At 36.6% G+C, this 21,814-nt stretch overlaps 1 protein-coding gene across 3 annotated transcripts in view; it reads left to right on the top strand.

The window, feature by feature from the left end:
* The window catches only part of LOC139147419 (uncharacterized), a 49,060-nt gene extending 27,545 nt beyond the window's left edge, over positions 1–21,515 (top strand). Inside the window, exons 1-5 of one of the 3 annotated variants that reach the window (XM_070718516.1) lie at positions 15,865–15,937; positions 16,473–16,509; positions 18,913–19,226; positions 19,708–19,806; positions 20,460–21,515. In XM_070718516.1, the coding sequence (XP_070574617.1) occupies positions 18,915–19,226; positions 19,708–19,806; positions 20,460–20,621 (573 nt within the window). In that variant the 5' untranslated portion in view covers positions 15,865–15,937; positions 16,473–16,509; positions 18,913–18,914 and the 3' untranslated portion in view covers positions 20,622–21,515. Of the gene's footprint in view, positions 1–15,826; positions 15,938–16,472; positions 16,510–18,890; positions 19,227–19,707; positions 19,807–20,459 lie in introns of those variants that run through there. The other 2 variants (XM_070718517.1, XM_070718515.1) reach the window with 2 other exon arrangements.
* Positions 21,516–21,814: the final 299 nt, after the last annotated feature.

The following is a 21,814-nucleotide window of genomic DNA, read 5'->3' as shown; positions in this document are numbered from 1 at the left end:
GATGAGAAAATGAGAACAAGTGTAGCAAAGTGTAGCGAAGATTTATAAACACCTCGACTGAAAACTTAACGTGTAAGAAGTGTTCGTTTATGTTGAATAGAGCACTCTGTAAAATTAGTACATTCAGGTTCTTTGATGCATTGTCAAAAAAAAGCAAAGTATGAAGGGAGTCTATAAAAAGTTCGACCAAGGATCTTTCAGTGTTTAGACTTCAGTCCTACATTTCTATTGCTTTGACATACATTTGTATCACTGAGATGTACGGACGATTTGGCGATACCTTTTGCTTTATATTGGCAAGGCATCATGATTCCTTACAGTGGTTTGTATCTTTTCGTTAAGGGCACAGATAACACCATCAACCGCATCAACACAAGAGTAAGAAACTAGGACAAAATGTATTTGCAGCTTTCTGAACACGTGGCGATTGGACTGTAGCCTTGCGAGTCGGATCTTTCTTATTTGCGCATCTATTACTAGGACGTAAGGTGTAGCAATAGATATGCATGAATGCTAGTTTTAGAGATTGTCATCTTATTGCGTAGAACCTGTAGGTAATTGCATAATTTTTTTGTGATACCGGGGCAAATCTTTCTCCCTCTTCGTCAGCAAAAAGCTCTGAGTCTGATACGTCACTGTCACTATCTGTATTTTGAACAGTTACCAAATAATTTATGATCCTACTCTTAGTTTTTCTGTTCTCGCCTGAGTATATCACAGGTAACTTCTTTGATTGTGTCTTCCTTGCTCCGTTTGGTTGACAGAGTGTAAAAAATTAAGCATTTGTTTGGATTGGCCATAGTCGCTTGGCTTTTCTCGGCAGCAACAACTGGCTGGTGTTGGTCACCGCGTTCACCCACAATTTATGCGACAGCCTACTTCTAACGTGACAGTCTACAGTTCTGTTTTGATATTTATGTGCCCTCAGACTTGGAGAGTTAATTCATTTTCGCGATGGTTTCATTTATTGTGTCTTAAACTGGGGTCGAATATATTCATGGTCACCCATTCATTCAGCATCTTTCGACATGTCAAACAATATAAGTGGTATCTCGCACGAAGCAAAATTCATGAAAAATGGCAGACTTTGTCCTTTTCATCAACGTTGACAAAACGTGCTAGGTACATTGAAGATACTACGATATAACAATATTCATGTCATTTCGACAATATTTTAGCTAATAATTAATTTTCGTATTTAGGCCTAACGAACTTTCCCAATTAGAGATGTATATCTGGATTGACTTGACAAAAGGTGACGAACTTTGCTATAGATACAATGATAAAATACTATCAAAAGTAAATTTGGATTTTCTAAAACATCTTATCAACTAATTTTCATATTTAAAAAACCTTTTAATTATCTTGATTGACTTCATCAAAGTCGATGAAACCTACTCTGTACATTGAAGAAATGTGAATATTGATGAAAGTTGTTAGCATTTTTACGTCAGAAAGTTACTAATTTGCATATTTTAATAACTTTCCCAGTTAGGGATATAAGACTTGAAGGACTTTAAAAAGTCAAAGAAACTTGCTATGTATATTGATTAGACAATTATGCTGTACGATTGAAAGATAATTTGCATTCTCATGTCAGCTTATTTATAATTCGTATTTCTAATAAGCTTTCACATTTTGGCATATATAGCTGGAAGAACTTGACCAAAGACAATTACACGTGCTATATAAAGTGGTGATACAATGACAGCAGTTAAAGAAATTTAGTTTTGGTATAGAGCTAATTACATAATTGCATAATTAATTACCATTGTAGTAATCCTTAGTCAATATTAATCATGATGTTGATCATAACACTTTCAATGAAGTTGCAAATATGTGGCAAAAGTTTAAATTCACAGACAACGATAATATATACTGAAACACGTGGGTATTTTCAGTTCATATCTGGTGTGTTTGTGGGAATCACTGTCTGCACTCGTGTATTAACATTTAAAAATGAATCATATTTTCACTGAACCGGAACTACTTACAGCTAGGCGTACGAGTGACATTTGTTAGTATGTTCACATACATAGAACAGCTGAGCCAACAGGAGGTTGACACTCCGAAACATCATTTATATGTATTGTCAAATTTTATTGTTTGCATTCAGTTCTTGAACATTGCACTTAAGTACAATACAGTTTTGCCAAAAACAAACAAACTAACTCATTGCGTCCAACACTTTCTCGTTCACAGTCGGTCCCATACGATGTTTTTATGTCGTTTACGCTGCTTGAGAGTACAGTCGGTCGTGGTCGACAGTGCATTATGACAGAACCGCTATACAACAATTTTAGTGTTGACAAGTTTAAAACATTTGGGAAGTGAATTGTATCGGAGTATAGCCATAAATGAGCCACAAAAATCCGACTAGACTGAAGAGACTCACGACAGGAGATACACATAGGTGAGATTCAGGATTCCGTGCAGGTTTAACCAAGTGTTGTAAGATACTCCTAAGAAAATCAAACTTTCGTTTACGTTGTTAATACAGGTTTAGATCTATTTAGGCATAGCAGTAACGAAAATATATGGGTAGACTATGTTAATACCTTTACAATGTTTTAGTCGAATTGCAACAAAGTGAATGAGTAACGACGCTGTACTTACGTCGAGTTTTCCCGATCCGCTCGCAAATTCCTTCTAAGATGGTAAATTTGGTATATTAGACATCAAAGGACATGTATAGTTCGTGGAGATAAACTGACTGGTACGGCTACTATGTCCTCCTAGCATCCATAGCGAAATGTCGTAGAGCTACTTGCTCTGTGCGGTGAGCGGTTTACTCGATCGAGCGTGAAATCGAAAGCTGGTGCGAGTACTTTGACCCGATTTTTGGCGGGCCTAATAACTCTCGCGAAGGGATGAGCTATTTTTTAAAACGCAAAAAACACTCATTGAATACCCTCCAACGTATGTTTTAAATCTGCTCACTCTGAATGTTTACCATCAACCTTCCCTTGAAGTGGAATGGCCAAACTGCATAATAATATCAACAAGTGATACGGTTGCCATCACTCCTTAGCAACAAACGTTATATTAGTACAGCCAGAAGCAAGCAAGGTCGATTGCAGTCGATTTCGTCGCTAATTTTGGAACGTCCCTAGGGAAACAGTCATGACCGAAGTATGCATGTATAATAAAGGACATGTTGCTGCGCAACTCTTCAAAATACGGACACATCACTCAAATACGACGCCGTATCTATCAATCGTCGTGTAAAAACCCCTAAATATTTGCAAGAGTACAAATACTGGAAGAGTTTTCGTATTATTCCATATAAACTTAAGTAGACACATGTATAAAATGCTATATGTGTGAACGTACATTAACCGGGTCTCATATCACTTCAAACATGCATGTTACCTTTGTAGTAGTTCAAGGTGCAATCTAAACACTCATCATTTCCTTCTTCATACAAGAATTCGCCCTACGATTGAGTGGGAAATAATGGCGATAGAATCTCCTATGTGATATAGAATTGTGTTGGTTATAGGAAACTGTTTCTTCTTTAACTCAACTGCTCTTTAAACCATTATGAAGTAACATATCAAGACTTTCACAGGGACAAAAATGTACAGAGGAACAAGGGGCCAAAAGCCTTGTATTACTAAGCATATAGACCTATACAATGCACGATTCGGGGCACAATCTTTTTTTCGTCGAGGTCTCCGCTACCCTTCGCTACCCAAAATCTCATTTGCATAAATGAATCGTGCCTCGAATTTTGCAGTAATTGCAGAACTGACGATGATTTGTTCTTAGATTGGTACCTTCTAGTTGCCGCCTTACTTCTCTGCGGCTAGGACAATCAAAAGCGACGCAGACTTCCTCTTGTTGAAATGAAGCATACGCTAGCAAATCATATCTTTTTATGTAGGATTGAAGTCGTAAACCACGACTCTTCACATCGCTTGGTTTATCTGAACGCCTTGTTTGTGGACATATAATTGTGTGCCTGACGATGTAGCCTACGGGGTTCTGGCGTTCAATAACTTCACGTATTTGCAAAGTAGTACAACGAGTTCCAATACAGACAACGGGCAACATATATTCGACCTCTTATGTTCCGATTTGTCCCATGTACATGAAAGAATTTAATAGTTAATTGTAAAAGTTGCAGTGATTTTTCTAAAGAGTTATTCGTGTCATATGTTATATAAATACAATCAACGGCAAATTGTGAGGAAATAAATTTAATTCAGAACCACTGCAAGGAAAAAGCAAGTTGCAGATTTGGCGAGATCCGTGTATACTTTAAACTACGTCAATTACTGAGCCCTTGTACATACAGGGCCCATATTTTGTCAAAAACTTTAGGAATATTCAATGGACACGAATGGAAATTCAGTACACTTGACTATGTTAAAACCTCCGGTACACCTGCTTCAGTCATTTGACAAAGCTTTCACAAATACAGCTGTTGCCACGCGTCACATAAAACTTTACTGGGCTTATCTTTATTAATAGTTACACAGTTATTAATAGTTACGCAGTTTTTTTGCCAAATAGGGCAGGTTCACTAACCTGCTGCGCATGTACAACCTTAAGGCAAGCTTTATCGAGAGGTATGCTGTACAATAACATGCTTTCAGTGAGATCTATAATATTTTAATCATATTCGATTGGCTAGGTATTCAATTAAAAATGTTTAAAAAAATAACGATTCATTTCGCTATTTCTTGTTTTCTTCCACCGGTTAGGTATTCACTAAAACGCTTCTTCACCATGAATCAATATTGCATGAATGGTCTTTCCTAACCTAAAAATAATTCCTTTCATTTGTTTACGTTTCAAGCAAGAGGTTTCTCGGCACGAAAGATTTTTCTCACAACAACAATGTGGAACTATAGTTGTATCTGAGGAGGCATCACATGAGCACCAATTATTTCGAGTGTGCCTAAATTTGTGATGATGTCATAGTATAACACAGCCCTTCCCATCAAGAGTTTGCCATCATCTTGTGTGCTCCATTAGTAATTAATGTCTCAATGATCGTTCAATATGCTTTGTAAATACAACCAAGGTACTTTACATTAGGGAAAAAGTTATTGAAGACTAGCGTGTTAGTCATTGAATCCGTTGTATGGTTATTTAGAAAGCATCTGTAGTCCTTGGTTTTTTCATGGAGCGATCGCCTACAAGCCAATGAACATGAACATATCAACGTTTTTGCCGATTATACAAATTTCACCTAATATATATCGTTATTTCTTAATGTTCCTTGGATGACCACGAATAAACTCCTCCATGTATGTCCATTCAAAAAATACCTTAGCAAAAATATGCTTTCCTTTACTTATATATGGTGAATCTAGTCATTTGCATACGTTAAAGGGTTATTAAGCAAGCATCTTTAGTCGGGAGGTTCGCCTAATCATACACATTTCAACTAATATAACTAATTCTTTATATTCCTTTGATAACCGAGAAAAAACTCCTGCATGTAAGTCCATTCAAACATATGCATTCGTTTCCTTATATTTGTACAGCACTTTAATTTCAAAGCACACCAATAAAATCCAACGTCGCCATACTTTGCACATTTCTTGCGGCCGAGATTGGCGCCGAAGACGGAGCGTTTCCCCCTTCCCCATAGCCCTATACATTTGCAAGCGTAAGGGGGTACGACGACTCCATATGGAACGTGTTTGCTACACAGGGTTTCGACTGTCTCAAAGACATTATGGAGATACCTAAACTTGTTGAAAATGAAACACCGACGAGGTCACTCAGTGTATAGGACGACTTTGGTCCTTTCATAGAAAACACTCATACTTCTGATGTCTGTGGTGTTGATCAAGCAGACACGATGGATTTGGTAAACAGGCTATTCAAAATATCATAAGCTTAATAACTCAACCGGCCATCTCTTTGCTTTTTATACATCTTTGTGAATGTTTTGCTGAACCGTTATAGAATCGTTTGGGTGTCTCTTTATATTTGTACCTTGTTTGTCCACCACTTGTTTTTTCGATTTCTGGGAATGTATGGCAGTTCGTATATCTGTCCCTTTTTACGTGTGTTCGTTCTCGATAATATCTTAGTCAGGGTTTTAATATCTAAAAATTACGATATCTCTTGGTATATACAGTTCTGAGTAAGCTGTCACAAATCAAGAGTAGCTAAATGCGCCGATATTGAGTTTATTATTCTCAAAAAGTTCGAGTCTTGGAGTTGAAAGGTTCCGTTTTCGGAAGCGTCGGTGATGAAAACCTCTCAATCAAAAGAATGGAACAAAGGTATGCATGAGTTAAAACTATGCCAATTTATTGACTTTATACACTTGCTTTCTCAGGATTATCTCCATGCTTCTTAAAGTCATGTCTCTTTTTTTCGTGACGTTTGACAGATCGCACCATTAGATCCTCGACGCTTAGAGCTGGCCTGCGATTAATCACGAACACACCTTAGAAGTTTAATGTCAATCTACAATCAGCTATCTTCACAGCAGTACTACAATCGTATTGACTTCCTTCGTATTGACAAAGATATGAAGTAAATTGACGTCGTTGACATGCAAATATCCAACACACATACAACATAAACAAAACAATTTCAAACACAAACATCACTCCTGCCATCTGAGAATTCTGATTGCTTCGTCTGTAATTGCTAATTCAGCTGAATGATGTCTCATTCAAATGGCTTCATATTGATAGAAACATAAATTAACGAATGGCTATATAATGATGTAATCAAATACCTAATTGAAAAGTAAATTTTACGACTGGATATATTTTCTAGATTAGATATTTAATTTAATATCTTGTTTTTATGAGCTTCAATTTACTTCAAACGCAAACGGGGTTTAAAAACGGGATCAGGTACATCTGCGTTCGTTTGCACGTTGCCTTTAATGTTTAACATGCAAATATATCCCGGCTAAGTTTGGTGCACAACAGCTGTCTTGGGCAGAGCTTTACTGATAGCCGCAACAGATCTGCATGTGTGTTGGATATTTGTATGTCAACGACGTCAGTTCGACGCTTGAATTTATCATTGTAATTTATCAAAATACGTTGCATGCTAGGCGACTGGAATAATAATTTAATGAAAAAAAGAAGTGTTCACTCGTAAAACTGAGAAAAAACAAACAAACACATAAACAAAACAATTTCAAACACAAACGAAGAATACGTTGATGCATAAAAAGAAGAAAAGTTTGTATCGCTTTTGTGTTTAGGCGGAAAACGTAAACGCAAACTGACAGGAAGTAAACGAGTGTTTCGGTGTATATAACATATGAATAGGACATTATAAAATTGGGGCACTTTACACCAAACATCTGTTGCTTGAATATATACGAAATAAATCGTGGTGTTTTGAACTTTTGGCCAAACAGTTATTTAAACTATTGCGTGCAAATTGCAATGTTTCAATGATGGTTACTTTAGGATTAATGTACTCCTGCCAAGGATAATTGGTTTAGTTTCAGCTTTTACCAGAACCCAAGCGTAATAGCCAGTATAACAAAGCAATTTAGATAACGTAAAAGAGTTCGATACCATCATGGTTTGCATAGTTGTTAAACTGTCTTCCCTGGCTCATTCTAGCAACTATAGTGACTATTTTGGCTCCGCCAATGCTGCTTTCAGCTTAAATGTTGATTTTTTGAAGCACTTCCTCATTCAAAGGGGGCTAAATTTCACATTTTGCCATATCTATGCTATGCCGCTTCATATAAGTATTGAGAGTTATTGGAGATACTGAATTATGGTGTGAAAAATTCAGTTTGATGACTATACTGAAAAATTATTTCAAGGAATGGTTTTTAATATTTATTTCACATTGACATTTTTCAGAAAAGGGAACTTTAGTAACACGTATTTTCTTCAAACTACCGAATCAACACCATGACTGAAAGCGCCTATGACTGCTGTTTAATCTTTTTTTCTCCCATGGTTTTATTTTTCTTTGCATTTTTATATTGGTTTGAAGCACTTCCTCACGCTGGAGAGGATATTACACATCTCCTTACCAAGAATCCAACGCGATAGGCATGAGACTGAGGTCCAAACAGATAGGTACAATGTTACAACGCATATACTGTTGTTGTAGAAAATAAGATGGAATATTAAAAACATACGAACAAAATGTATGAAGAACATTTCATCCAAGTGATAGTTTGTAAGAAGTGCACAGTCATTATCACACAGAAGTATTGGAATGTGTTTACGATGGAATGAAATGGCCATCGACTCGGATTATGTTTGAACTTCACCGAATCTTTCTTTTTATGCTTTTTTGGCTGTGTAAGATGCCATATTACGTCTCATGAAGCACGTGTTTCATTTTTGAATTCAACAAAGCTAAGTTACCGCTGAAAATCAAACACAGTGACATTATAGCAGAAACAGAGTATTTGAAAGGGTCCAAACAGTTATAGTGCCACACCCTAATTTGACCGCGCTAAAGGCTTGTGGATTCTTTGCGAAATTTTATATCTGGCAGAAACAATGGCGATTCACCGAATTTATATTTAGGGAAAGAGAAAACTAAGGATGATTTGTGTATATATTCGACTACCATTTTTAAATAATGTCTTTCGTTGCCTCCTTTTGTTGCTCTTTGGCATTATTGACCAAGATAAAAGAAACATGAAAGCGGACATCAAATCTTTTTAGTTTGGGCAGCAGAAAATGAATGACTAAGAATTGCTAAATGTTGTTAAAAGGTGATATCATAAAAAAGCTGTTTGTGGAGAAAAATAGGGTAACGACGATATGTGTGCCCTAGTTTCGTTTAAATGTTTAATTATATCATAGATCTAGGTTACCATGAAAAATAGCTAAACATCTAAATTACTAAATAAGCAGACCTACGTATGATCAAGGAATCGCTGAGGTCTGGTCGAATTCGGTGAACAGAGCAATGATGTGAGGCTTATTGCAGAATTTCATAATAAGTATGCAAATTAGCTATTAATAAGGATCTCTTGTTCATAAAATTTACAACTGAAGTAGACCTATGTATGATCAATACGTGACAGAAAGCAAATCAGAATCAATGGTCTCAGTATTTATACATAGCCTAATTACAAAAATTTATTAAAGATCCAAATGAGCTCATAATTAGAATTCGTGCTCACCACTACTTACAAAATAATTAGCCCTACATATGATTAAGGAACTGCATAGGTCAGGTGAAAATCTGTGAACTCAGTATTGATATAAAGCCTAATTATACAAATTCATTTTATATGCAAATTACCTTATATGAGGTAAGGGAAATGTTTAATGTCTTCAAAACACGTAATACTCTAGCAACGTGTCCACATTTTGACTCGTTTGACTTATTCTTACACAACACTTAAATACGACGGGGCATTGATCAAATGTCGAGTAATAACCCCTAAGGAGCTCAATCGTCAATATTCAAAGACTCGGATACGTCTTTTTTCATTTTGAAGACGGAAGGCATGCCTAGAAATAGTCATAACTTCTGTATTTACAGTGCAGTAACAAACCTTTGGCAGGAGATAGGCAATTGTGTCTACAATGTTAATGTTGTATTTATATCTTAGAATTGGTTGTGTACATAGAGATTTTCTCGCAGTAGTGCAAATTATCTGGATATGGTTGTGCATTCAAGTTCTATCACATGATATTTTATCCACAAATGGTTTTCGTTCCTTCAAAATGCAGCCGTGCTGTAATGGTAGTGAAAAGAAATATCTGGACTTTATTGAAGTGGCACTCTCACTCGGTAACATTTTTAAAATATATTTTTAATGCCAACAGTCGATATTTGACGTGGCGACTGCGCGCGGATCGCGAGATATCGATAAAAACATGTCATTTCCAGAGCGTATTTTTCACATTCCGAAGTTTTACGATCGTTTCTGATTATGACGCGAAATCCCACAAAGGTTTGTTGTTGTGCTGATTGACGATGTTCTAGGGTGTCCATGATAAGTTCGAACGACGCAATTTTACCTCCCAGTGCGAAGATTTTTATACAGCATTATGCCTTTACCACAGGTCAGTTTTTGAAAACTTCTTCTTAGCTTTTGTCGTTTTTATTATTCTAAATCATTTGCATTATATTTTTAACCAATACCACATAAACATCAGTTTTTACTTGTAAAATATTAGCCGCCTCCGATGACTACATTTTGTCGTCTGCCACACAGTACGTGTGGTTCGCCGCGCGCGTGGTATTCGTCTATGCATACCACGCGGTGGCCGCTATGTATCAACCGCACTTAATGGGCTAGTCACCTACGCGAATTCTGGTGGAATCAGCAAAAATTGTTTTTCGTTTTTTCAACAAGTCAGTAAGACTCAGCTTTCTCCCACGGGGCATGACCGATCACCGACGCAAGTGGTACTGTGGCGTACAGCAGCGTCATTGTAGACTCGTACTCCATAGCTTAGTTGACAATGGCCCCAGTGCCGAACGTTCGATGTTCGGAAGCTGAATTTAGGTGGGCCACCGGAATTCAAACTTTTACTTTTTTGAAGACATGTTTTTATCGATATCTCGCGATCCGCGCGCAGTCGCCACGTCAAATATCGACCGTTGGCACTAAAAAAATATTTTTTAAAAATGTTACCAAGTGGGAGTGCCACTTTAATAGCGCACAAGAATAAAGCTACAGAAAAATGCAACGTGTTGATAAGAAGTTGGCACTTACTAAATTCTTCAATATTCCATTCGGTTTCGAAGTATGATCAGTGTTTAGCACAAATATGTTTAATGAACTGTCCACACTGCTCCCTGGTTACTTCTAGACACGATCAGCTGTTACTATTAATATTAGGTTCGATGATTTTAAGAGCTATAGTATCCTTTACTTCAAGACGTTCAAGACGTTCAATGAGCAAATTGACAAACAGAATAAAATTTTAAATGGACAACGTCAACAAGAATTAATCCAACAACCATGGATTGTGGACTGCCCCTTTGACTCACTTGTGTTGATAGTAAGCTTGCCAAGATAAACGGCTGTCTTGTATTTTTTTATTTCAGACATCGGGCAAGAATACCTATATTGTTTGGTGATCAATCTTCTTTATTTTGAGCAAAGAATGGTGCTTAGAAGAAAATCTTGATGCGAAAGTTCATTGAAAGATGAATGTAACATAGATTTTCCATCCTTTGAGACCGATCACAAAATTAGTATTTAAAACTTCTAACGTATTTCCTGCATTGCTTGTAAGAATTACTTTAACAATGCATTTCATGTCATGAGAACTATCTGGAGCTAAAATTGATTTGCGAAATTTCGACTTGTAGAAAGACACTTGATAATCCGCACATAAGTATCTCACATGCTAATATATCAAGCAATGGTACTGTTGACTGCTGGGTAGATGTATAATGGAATACTTAAGGAAAAATAACTGAATAGACAAAGGCGCGAAAGAATGAATGAAAACTACACTAACAAATAAACAAACAATTGACTAAATTGACGATGATTAAATAATAAATAAATAAATAAATAAAACAAACAACAAACAAAATAATAATAATATAATAATAAATAAATAAATAAATAAATAAATAAATAAATAAATAAACAGAAAAATCATCAAATGAACTATAACTCTTTCGATTGAAAAATAGAGAAACCTTTTACATTGATTTCCAAAATAGCTTGGATTTACAACTTGCTTAGGTGATTAGAAAAACGTGTCTGATCATGACGCCAACCGCATCCTTTGCAAACGTTCTCCTTTGACAGATTTTGTAACAATTTAACCCAATACGACGTTCACTGTTCTCACTCACAGAACACGCTGAGTGTAGGAACCACCAATCGTAATACCGACCCGTACACATTTTACCGAGAAAAAATCTATCGTTAGCGTTCTGTGCAGTTTTATCGACGGGACATGTGATAAAAGCAATATAAGAATGTTCAAGCAGTCGAAGGGGGCCTCATTTTGAAGCAAACGGAGTCAATAAAGTTTTCCCCTGCTTAATTTGGTGAAATTGAATTTATTTCCCCTTATGGAAGTAGCAGAGGGATGGCGGCATTTTGAATTTCAAATATTGATAAATATCGAGTAATTTGTCTCTCTAGTGGCAAAATTTGCACGCTGACCTTCAGTTTTTATTCCTGAGTTTGAAAGAGAATTGTTAAATTTGCTTGAGGAAATTTCGAGCGAAAGTTTAAGTCTTTAAGGCAATATGACACAAACATATGTTTAATGCAACGCTATGTTATCGCTGTCCAAATGTTATTATCGGCGTGAAATTCAAAATGTCCATGCTTACAGCCATAGCTAATGTACGGTGCTGGCTATAAAATTACTGTTTGAAGAAAATCACAATCAATGAAGTTACAATACTTACAATCAGAAGTTCCGTAGGAAATTCACTCACTCGGTGATGTTGATTAATCTACTGGCTCCAAGTAACCAACTGATGCTCCTAATATAAATTTTGTAACAGAACGTGATTTCAATCATGTCTTTTTTGCATGATCATAACCATAAAATAACGCTGTTATTATGATTGACGATGAAATGAAAGAACCGAGGAGACTGGGACAAGGAAGAATAAGAACTCTTTTCATGATCATTAATAATGGAAGCAGAACACAAAAATCCAAAATCAAAAGATTGAAATTGTTCGCACTACGTCGATCAACAAAAATAAAAAACAAGCAAAACAATAGCAATGCATACCCCAAACACCTAATATTCATCAGGGTGTCTACCCCGACTGCATCCTGACTTTACAAACTTGGATTAATCGATGTCCATAATACAGCCGGGCCACAAATTTATTCGGAGACATGGTGGTGCAAATATGGGACAGAAATGTGTCAAAAGAAATTAAACCTATCGATAACAATGTTCGAAAACATAGACGACTGAAAATTTCAAACACCAAAAATACATAAACTGTAGAATGGTGACAATAACTAGGTGATATCGATGAAACCAACCACAGTGCGGACTGATATAGTCGCACCGCAAGAGTGGTCGAAACAAACACAAGATAGTTTATTATAGTGTCGGCACAAAGAGTGTGGGTTTGTGCAAAGACTGGAAAGATAAAAAGTTTCACCAAACCGATTGCTTACGCTGACTTTTCTTTGGCAACTACAGTATTTAAAGGGGTAAATATATGCTTTCAGAATCATTTATACATGACAACAAATTTGATGTATAAAATGCCGGACGGATGATATTTTACCCAGACTGAGAAAGAATTATTGCCGTGTTGATATGAACTTACTTAACCTAACTATAAATATGTTTATTGGTCTTCATCAAACTTACTCTAGCTCCGATCCATTCCGACAATTTGGTCAACTCATTACAATTCCGGGCCCCAACTGTGCTGTACCTTACACAATAACTAAGCAGTCGGAAATTGTGAAAGTAATTCAAAGAAGGTGAAAATTCGTTTTATTTTAACTTTATTAATCAGTCAGCGATGTTATTGCTAGGTGTCTGTGTTATGCGTACGGTGATTTTGACGTCATTACTCATTGGCTGTACCCGTTGCAAAATTGCACCCTGTGAAGTTTTAAACTCGAACCCTTCCCCCTTTGCAGAGGGCTATCTGACGTTCTTTAAAGTTTAAGTTTACAATGTGCATCCTTGTTAAATATCCGCTTATACGCTAATAAACAACCACTTAAATTGACGCGTGTGGTTGATTTCTTTATATATATATATATGAAGTTTGACGTAAGTCAATGTGTCATTCGCCACTTTTGATAGTTGCCGTGGAGATAACACCAATTATAGATATGATGGCGTTGTTGGTACTGGTGAAGATTTTACCGAGGACGGCGACTATGGCGAGGATGACAATTACGTCGATGGTGATGATGTTGATTATAATGATGATGGTGGCATGGACAATAATGATTATGATGGTGATGACGACAACGACGACGACGATGATGATCATGATGACACAAGCCTCTAAAAGTACAGGTTATCGCACGAGTAACGGTGCGTTTACGGTTGTTATGGCCGAGTGACTTTTACAAACTGATGAGACCAAAAGTGTTGTGATAACAACCGTTAACCCACCGTTACGAGTTGTGATAACCGACTTATACCACGACAAACACACAAATTTGGCCAGAATTGCGATGGTTGCCTTTGCGATCATTTCGAATGTCACTTGAATGACGACCGTTCATTTACAGGTGAATTAGAACCGAGTACTAAAAGGAGCATCTGTGAGGAAGGAAACTGTATTTGGCTCTGTTATACAGGCTCACTTCTTTTTTTCTAATCGTCCCTTGCAAGTTCAGGTGGTGCTGAATGGGCTATTATTTTCTGATTGGCTTATTTTAGTTTCATACGCTTAGAGATTAATGTGATTGGCTGAAATCAATTAATTGTTCATGGCGTTCTCACCACGTGCACTGCCCTCGCTAAATTTCTCAGTTTCTGTTTGGCTCCTGGAGAGCAGACATGGACGCTGCTCAATATACTGATATTTTCGACTATGACAGCGATATTGAACGTTTTGTGTCACAATATGATAAAGCAGATAGCAACGAGGAAATAGCGGAGGGGGAAGCATTCACCCAGACCAAAACACAAGAGCAATCACGGTTTGCAGTTTTAGTCGGCGCGGAAAATGTCGGTAAAATTCAACGTTTACGTGTGCCGCAGAACACGAGGAGAACGATTAATTGGGGTGTTAGTTACAGTCTGCGATACCTGCGGATGAGGAATGAACGTATCAGTAAATCAGGCTGTGGAAGTAGTGAAGTGTTTACATTTGAACCTGCATTATCGTATGATATCGAAGCGAGGGAACTCAATTCTGGCTTTGTCGTTTCGTGGTTGAAGTTCGTCGAGCGGATGGGACATATTATATCCTTCGCAAAGTTTGAGAGCTTTGTGTCGTAGCATTCTGCGATATTTGAGTGTAGAATGTTGTCGGCGAGACCTGAATTTTATGAACACCAATACGCACATTTTTAAGGATTTCCACCATACAATTGACCGAATTATGAAAACAGTGGTATCGGGGTCGACAAAAACAAGCACCGCCGTACACTTGACTTAAAGAATGTAAGTTGTGGGAGAAAGTTTTCTCAGTCAATTCTGCCAAGTTGCACTGTGTATTTCTACGTGTCTAAAGGAATCTGCAGGTTGTATTCTGATTCGCATTGAACATGGTCCAAAAAAAGATGCATATCCATTTTTAGAAAGTGTTTGTCAGTTACATGCCTTTCAAAAATTACATGGCTTTTTGTGTTCATTGTATATTGCTCGAAAAAGATGAATATCCATTTTTAGACAGTGTCTGTCAATTATATGCCTTTCAAAAATTATGTGGCTTTTTGTGTTCATTGTATATGCGTATGAATGGTTGGAATTCTGAATTTTCAGGTGGTTTCTACTTGCATGCAGATTTTGTTATCAGCCACCCTTTCTTTCATATATTGATAAGTTATCACCACCCTTTTTTGATATGTTAATTATGTCTATTCATAAAAGTGTGGTGATATCTTATCAACAAATAAAAAAGTGTGACCGATAATATAATCTGCATAAATACAATCATAGAAAACGTGTGTGTTTATGAGAATAAATGCACTGCAAGAACAATAGGTCACACGACCTAGAGTGGTATAATTAAAAAAAAACCCGTTGTGTGCTTGAATGTGTAAATTTTCATTTATATAATGCAAATTTCATTAGTTAGAAAAATAGTAAATGAAAGGAATCGGCATTCTGCAGGGTGATCTAAAACAGGTTGTAGAGCTTCCTTACATATAATAATGCGGTACACAGAGTTTACCCTTTAATTTTATATGCATGCTCCTCCCCGTCCCTGACTTCGAATGACTGAAGAATGATTCTCCGGTAAGTAACAGGATTGGATAAATCTAAATATGAATAATATACATAATCTATTAACAAAACCAATATATAAGCGACAGTAACGTATACATTGGTCATTCAGCATCCCCAGCATATACTGATATTGACAGGTAAGTCCTTGTTACAAAACATTACTGGCTACTGATATGTTTAGGTTTGGCTCATAAAAGTCAAAATACTTGCTCAATATACCGTGGTGAATATGAAGGTATGCCTGCAAATTTTCAATTCAATTCAATTCAATTCCATTCGATTCAATTCAAGTAAAAAGCGAAATTTGCCGGTGTATTATTTGTGTACTACTCTACTAGGGTCTCAATTAGCGTTTCATTCAAAGTAAATTACTATGTACCGTCTGCAGTGTATGGACGTTTAAGCTGCATGATAGCATATAGTCAGGAAACTGCGACCCTTGACGCCATTGAAGATGCTTTTAATTTGTTGTTGTGTAAAGCAACTTTTCTTTCTGTACTTTATTATTGTATTGGTTGGAATATTAGCTCTAAAATAATGCACAAAGACATAATAAACTTCATGAAAGAGCTGGTAGGGTTTATTGGGAATTTTATTGGGGAGAATGTTTAAATTTTTTCATGTCCTACTAATATGTAATATACACTAAAATATTAATTTGCTTCTTTCAAGTTTGCGTTCAAGTCTTCAGCCTAAAAGCCAAACCGAGGTAAAGTATTCTTCGTCGGATTGATTTGCATGTTTGAAATTGTTTTGTTTGTCTATTTCTCAGCTTTAAGAGTTAACGCTTTCTCGCTCCATTAAGTTACCATTCCAATCACCTAGCATGCCACGTATTTGGATATATAATACAATATCAAATTGAATTGAAGTCGTTGACATGCTAATATCGAACACACACGCGCAGACCTGTTGCGGCAATCAGTAAAACTCTGCCAAAACAAAAGCAGCTGTTGCGCACCAAACTTAGCGGGGATATATTTATATTGATCGATCTAAAATGCAACTTTACTATCTGCAAACCTCTGGCACACCTGTTGCAAGGTCATCTGACACAGCTTTCACAAACACATCGGATGCACACCTATCTTTACTGGGATTTATCGTTATTAATACAAAACAGCTTTTTTTGTCAAACACGCAGGCTCGTTTACTGCTACGCTTGTACAATTTTAAGGCAAGCTTTTGCTTAAGTTTATAGGGATGTGTACAGCACAACAACATGTTTTCAGCGAGACGTAGGGTATTTTCACCACATTCGATTACCTATTTATTAAAACAATATTCAACAAATGATAATTCATTTCGTTATTTCTTGGGCTCTTCCACCAGGTATACATATTGATAAATATTCAATAAATGATCTTTCCTAAGCTGAACATACACTCGTTGCCAGTTTAGTGTTGATCAAGCCTACTTCATACAGACAGAAATTCTGCTCGTATAGAGACAAAACAGACCCTGCTAAGGTTTTTTAAATAAGAGCTAACGATTGGTAGCCCGTGTTAAAAACGGAGACATAAGATGCCACTTCCATTCATGAAAGCCACTACTTGATACTTAGTTTATTGAGGCAACACACTTTTATGAGCTCACTGCTATAGTATCAAGTAAAATTGTGTGTTCCATACAGACAGTGTTTCCGGGGAAATTGAAATAAACAAGACTTATACATGGAGCAGTGCATGGGAATGTTACATTGTATCTCAATCTTGGACGCAGGGTGTCAATCGTAAACTCTCATTTACAAGCCCACACAGAGCTAGTTTTACCTTTGTACAAGTAGAATTTCTGTCTGTATCAAGTAGCCTTGATCAACACTAAAGTAGCCACGGTTGTAATTCCTATCATTTACGTTTTAGGTGAGAGGTTTCTCGCCGTGAAAGATGTTTCTTACAACAATTTGTAACTACTGAAAGATGCATCATATGAGGACCAATGACTTAGGGACCGTCTCAGATTGTCGCAGAAGTTCAAGAAACGAAATTTCTTCGTTTAGATCAAAACCCCCTCCCCCTCCCCCTAAACGAAACTTCAAAAGTGCGAAATGTTATGTCTGCCTGAGAGTACAATGTTGCATTTTGCTATAGCTACTAAAGACGTATTTCCCTTGCCACATTACAATTAAAGTAATCGATCAGATTTGAGTACTAACAGGGCATTTTATCGCATTAAAGTTTCATTTTATTTTACTTTCCCTTTTTGCATCTCTTGTGCTGTTCTTTGTCTTTGTGAACACGCAATTTGTACTTGGTAGGGGCGGTAAATAAGCGAGAAACTTTGACAAGGGGGCCCAGGCATGTTCAATCATATTGAAACGACTATGACGAGGTGCATAACAAGTGAGAATAAAGACATCTAGTGGTTAGAGCAGACGCTTATAAATAGCACATTTTTAAAAAAATGATACTTTTTGTCTTTGTATAATTTGATGAATGAAATGTTTAGGATACAATGTTCCTATCGGTAAATTGTGTTTGGGGCACAAACGAGATGGAAACAGTTACAAATTTGTAGGCACGAGTGTGCAGTTTTTCTTTACTTTAAAATAAACACACGAAAACTTGTGATCAATAAACGTGCGAAAGTGAAGTTCACTAATTGAATGGAGGTCAAACCCCCTCCCCCCCTAAACGAAAAAATTTCGCTTTTTGAACTTCTGCGACAATCTGAGACGGTCCCTTAGATTGTGCCTAGATTTGTGATGGTGTCATAATGTAACATAACCCTCCCTACCTAAAGGCTGCTCTCATCTTGTGCTCTCTATTTACTTCATTAGTAATTATTGCTTCAAGGATCATTTGAATGTACTGCTTTGTAAATATCACGAAGCTTCTTTACATTGAGATAAAAGCTATTGATATCTGGTTATTTAGACATTTGTATCAGTTATAGGTTATAAAGCAAGCATCTGTAGTCCTAGGATTTTTCCATTGTGCGATCGCGTACAACCTCATGCACATCCCATACACAATTCATCTAATATAAATCGTCCTTTCTTTATGCTCCACGAAAAAAACCTTCTGAGTGTATGTCCAAGTAAGAACTAAGCAAGCAAACATATGTATTCCATTCTTCACATTTGTTCAGTACTTTTAATTTCCAAACACAGAAATGAAATCCATCATCGTCATAATTTTCGCATTACTTGCGGCCGAGATTGGCGCCAAGGATGGAGCGTTTCACTCTTCCTCGTCGGTGTGTACCTTTGCAAGCGTACGGGTGTACGACGACGCCATATGGAACGTGTATGTTACACAGGGTGTCGACTGTCTCAAAGACGTAATGGAGATACCTGACCTTGTTGAAAATGAAACACCGGCGAAGACATTCAATGTATACCACGACATTGGTCCATTCATAGAAAACACTCATACTTTCCGTCTGATGTCTGTGCTAGTGGATCAAGTAGACTCGATCGATTTGGTAAACACGCTATTCAAAATATCACCGGAGATAACTAAACCTGCCATCGCTATGCTTTTTCTCCATCTTTATGCATATTTTGCCGAACCCATATGAAATCGTTTTCGTCTGTATCTGTTTGTACCTTGTTTGTCCGCTACTTGTTTTTTCAATGCCTGGGAAATGTATGGCAAATTCTATATCTGGTCCGTATGCTTATTTCCTGCTCACATCTGAGAAGGATTTTCATATCTATACAGTATAAAATCGCTGTGTATGGATGCGTAGTAGTGCAAGACCTTTTCGCTTTTTTTCCATTTCCCTTGTTCTGCTCTTTACATTCTTTGTTCCTATCTGGGCTAGGTCTGTAGCTGAAATTATTTGCTACTTAACAGTATAGAAGGGTAGAGTAAAGGAAATAGTTTCCTTTAACCAGTAAAATTCCATATATAAAATATATAAAATTGTAATTTCATTGCCATTATTTCCCACTCCATTGCAGGGTGAACTATTGCCTGAAGAAGGACATGATGATTGTTTAAACTGCACCCTGAACTACTACAAAGGAGACATGCTTGAAGTGATATGCAATCCGGTTGATGTAAGTTCACGCATATATCAATTTCTTCATAAATCGTCATTGGTTGATATGGCAATGATACGAATACTAGTCCAGTATCTGTACTGCAGACAAGTGTGTAATTTCTAACAGCGTTAAGGATTTGACATATATCATATTCGTTGTTTTTAATGCAGATCTAGAACGAAAGGTTTCGTAATTGCTATAGCTTAATATTTACTCGAACGTTGTAACATTTCTCGTACCGACAATAATGTATACCTCCAGCTTCACCGATAATGTGTATTTCAAGGCAAAGATTCACCGATAATGTATATTTCAAGACATATATTCCCACAAACAAAAACAGCTGGTAAATCGCTTTGTCAATTCATGCGTAATTACGAATACTTCAATTTAGAACACTTCGCTTGACTTCATGGCTTGAAGAACTTTTTAGGCGTAGTTTGCCGAAGAGATTCTGTATCCCTTGTGTAGATAATTGGTTACTGTGTTACTTTTGTGGATTAATTTTGAAGTGTACAGATTTCAATATTTTCTTATGTCTTCCGCCTTCTTTACGATTCAAATTTGCATGGTTTTGTCTTTTACAGGACTCAGCGACTAATGAAAAAATACATTCATGACTTTCAATCACTCTGAATGTGTAATGCTCTCTGCTGTTTTTGATCCAGGTTTGTCCTGACCGTCTAACCGAGGGGCTGTATTGGGGTCAACCGGAAGACTCGAGCATTACCTTCTCAAGTCCCGTCGTGTACTGCTCCTACCAGCAACGTGGAGTTACCGACTATTACTACTGTAAAGACTATCACCCTGACAACCATATGGTAGAATAAGCAACATAGCTACTCAGCTGTTTATATATATTGCAGCGCTCTCTGGTGAGAGAAAAAAGACAAAACTCCAGACAACAAATGTAACCAAGGTATAGGATGGTCTGACATCAAATTGCATTTTGTAGTTCACACTAATTTGGTGTTTGAAGTTTTCATTCTATTTGAATTCTAGATATAGACAATAAACCGTATTAATGTATTTTGCTAGCATATTGGTGATTGTATTGTCAAATCTTCATTCGGATTACGGGCATTTCCTTTAAGAAGATACATCCAAACATTAACGTTATATGTTAAAAACAATATCATTGCATATTACTGTTAGCAGATCGTTGACTCCCTAGAAACTTTAAAGCAAAATGTAAGATTGTTGTTCATTAAATGTTAAAGTTTACCCAATGGCCGTTGTTATAGCGGTGAGAAATAGATCATACTGTCATTGAGGCAATTTTGGAGAAGGGATAAAAACCTGGTTTAAGCTTCAAGCTAGATTGATAACCTTGAGCCTGCCCGAACATCTAGAAAGTAAACTTTGTCATTTACTTTAGATAGGCCTAACCTCGGACGATACTGGTACAATTCGATTCCTTTATATCGCACAGAATTGGAATATTCGAAGTTCTGTTACCTGGCACAATTTATGTATTTTCCTTCATTTTTTGATCTGTTTATAAAATACTTTACTGGAATGACTGGTACTCAGTTAGTCAAATCAGTCCGTTTGTTTATAATATCAAACTTTACCAGTATTTATAAAAGCATTTAAGACCTGACTATGGGTAATGTATCAGCTGTAACATTGCACATTAAACATTTAGTATCATACTAAGACTTTGGATTTCAACATACTTTAATTGGAAGATAATAAATCGTAATTGTTTCATGGGCCAAGAAGGTATCATTATATTATTATTATTGTTATTGTTATCATTATTAATTCCCTTTATTTCGGACTAAATATAACCATAGAATTCTCAGTACCACAATAAATAAAGGTATAGATGAATAAATATCATAATACAGTCTGAAGAAGTGACATTTTAGTGATGGGTTATCATGCAAAATAACCACAACCGCTCAATGGAAAAATGATTTTATCCACATTTTGCGGAGATAAGAAATGAAATACATGTCATCATAAACTTTGCGAACACTCGTATTTCCACTGCGTGATAAATGGTCTATAAAACCAT

The sequence above is a fragment of the Ptychodera flava genome, chromosome 13 (genome assembly GCF_041260155.1).
Source record: "Ptychodera flava strain L36383 chromosome 13, AS_Pfla_20210202, whole genome shotgun sequence".
NCBI classification, from domain to species: Eukaryota; Metazoa; Hemichordata; class Enteropneusta; family Ptychoderidae; genus Ptychodera; species Ptychodera flava.
This window is presented reverse-complemented; position numbering and strand designations above follow the sequence as displayed.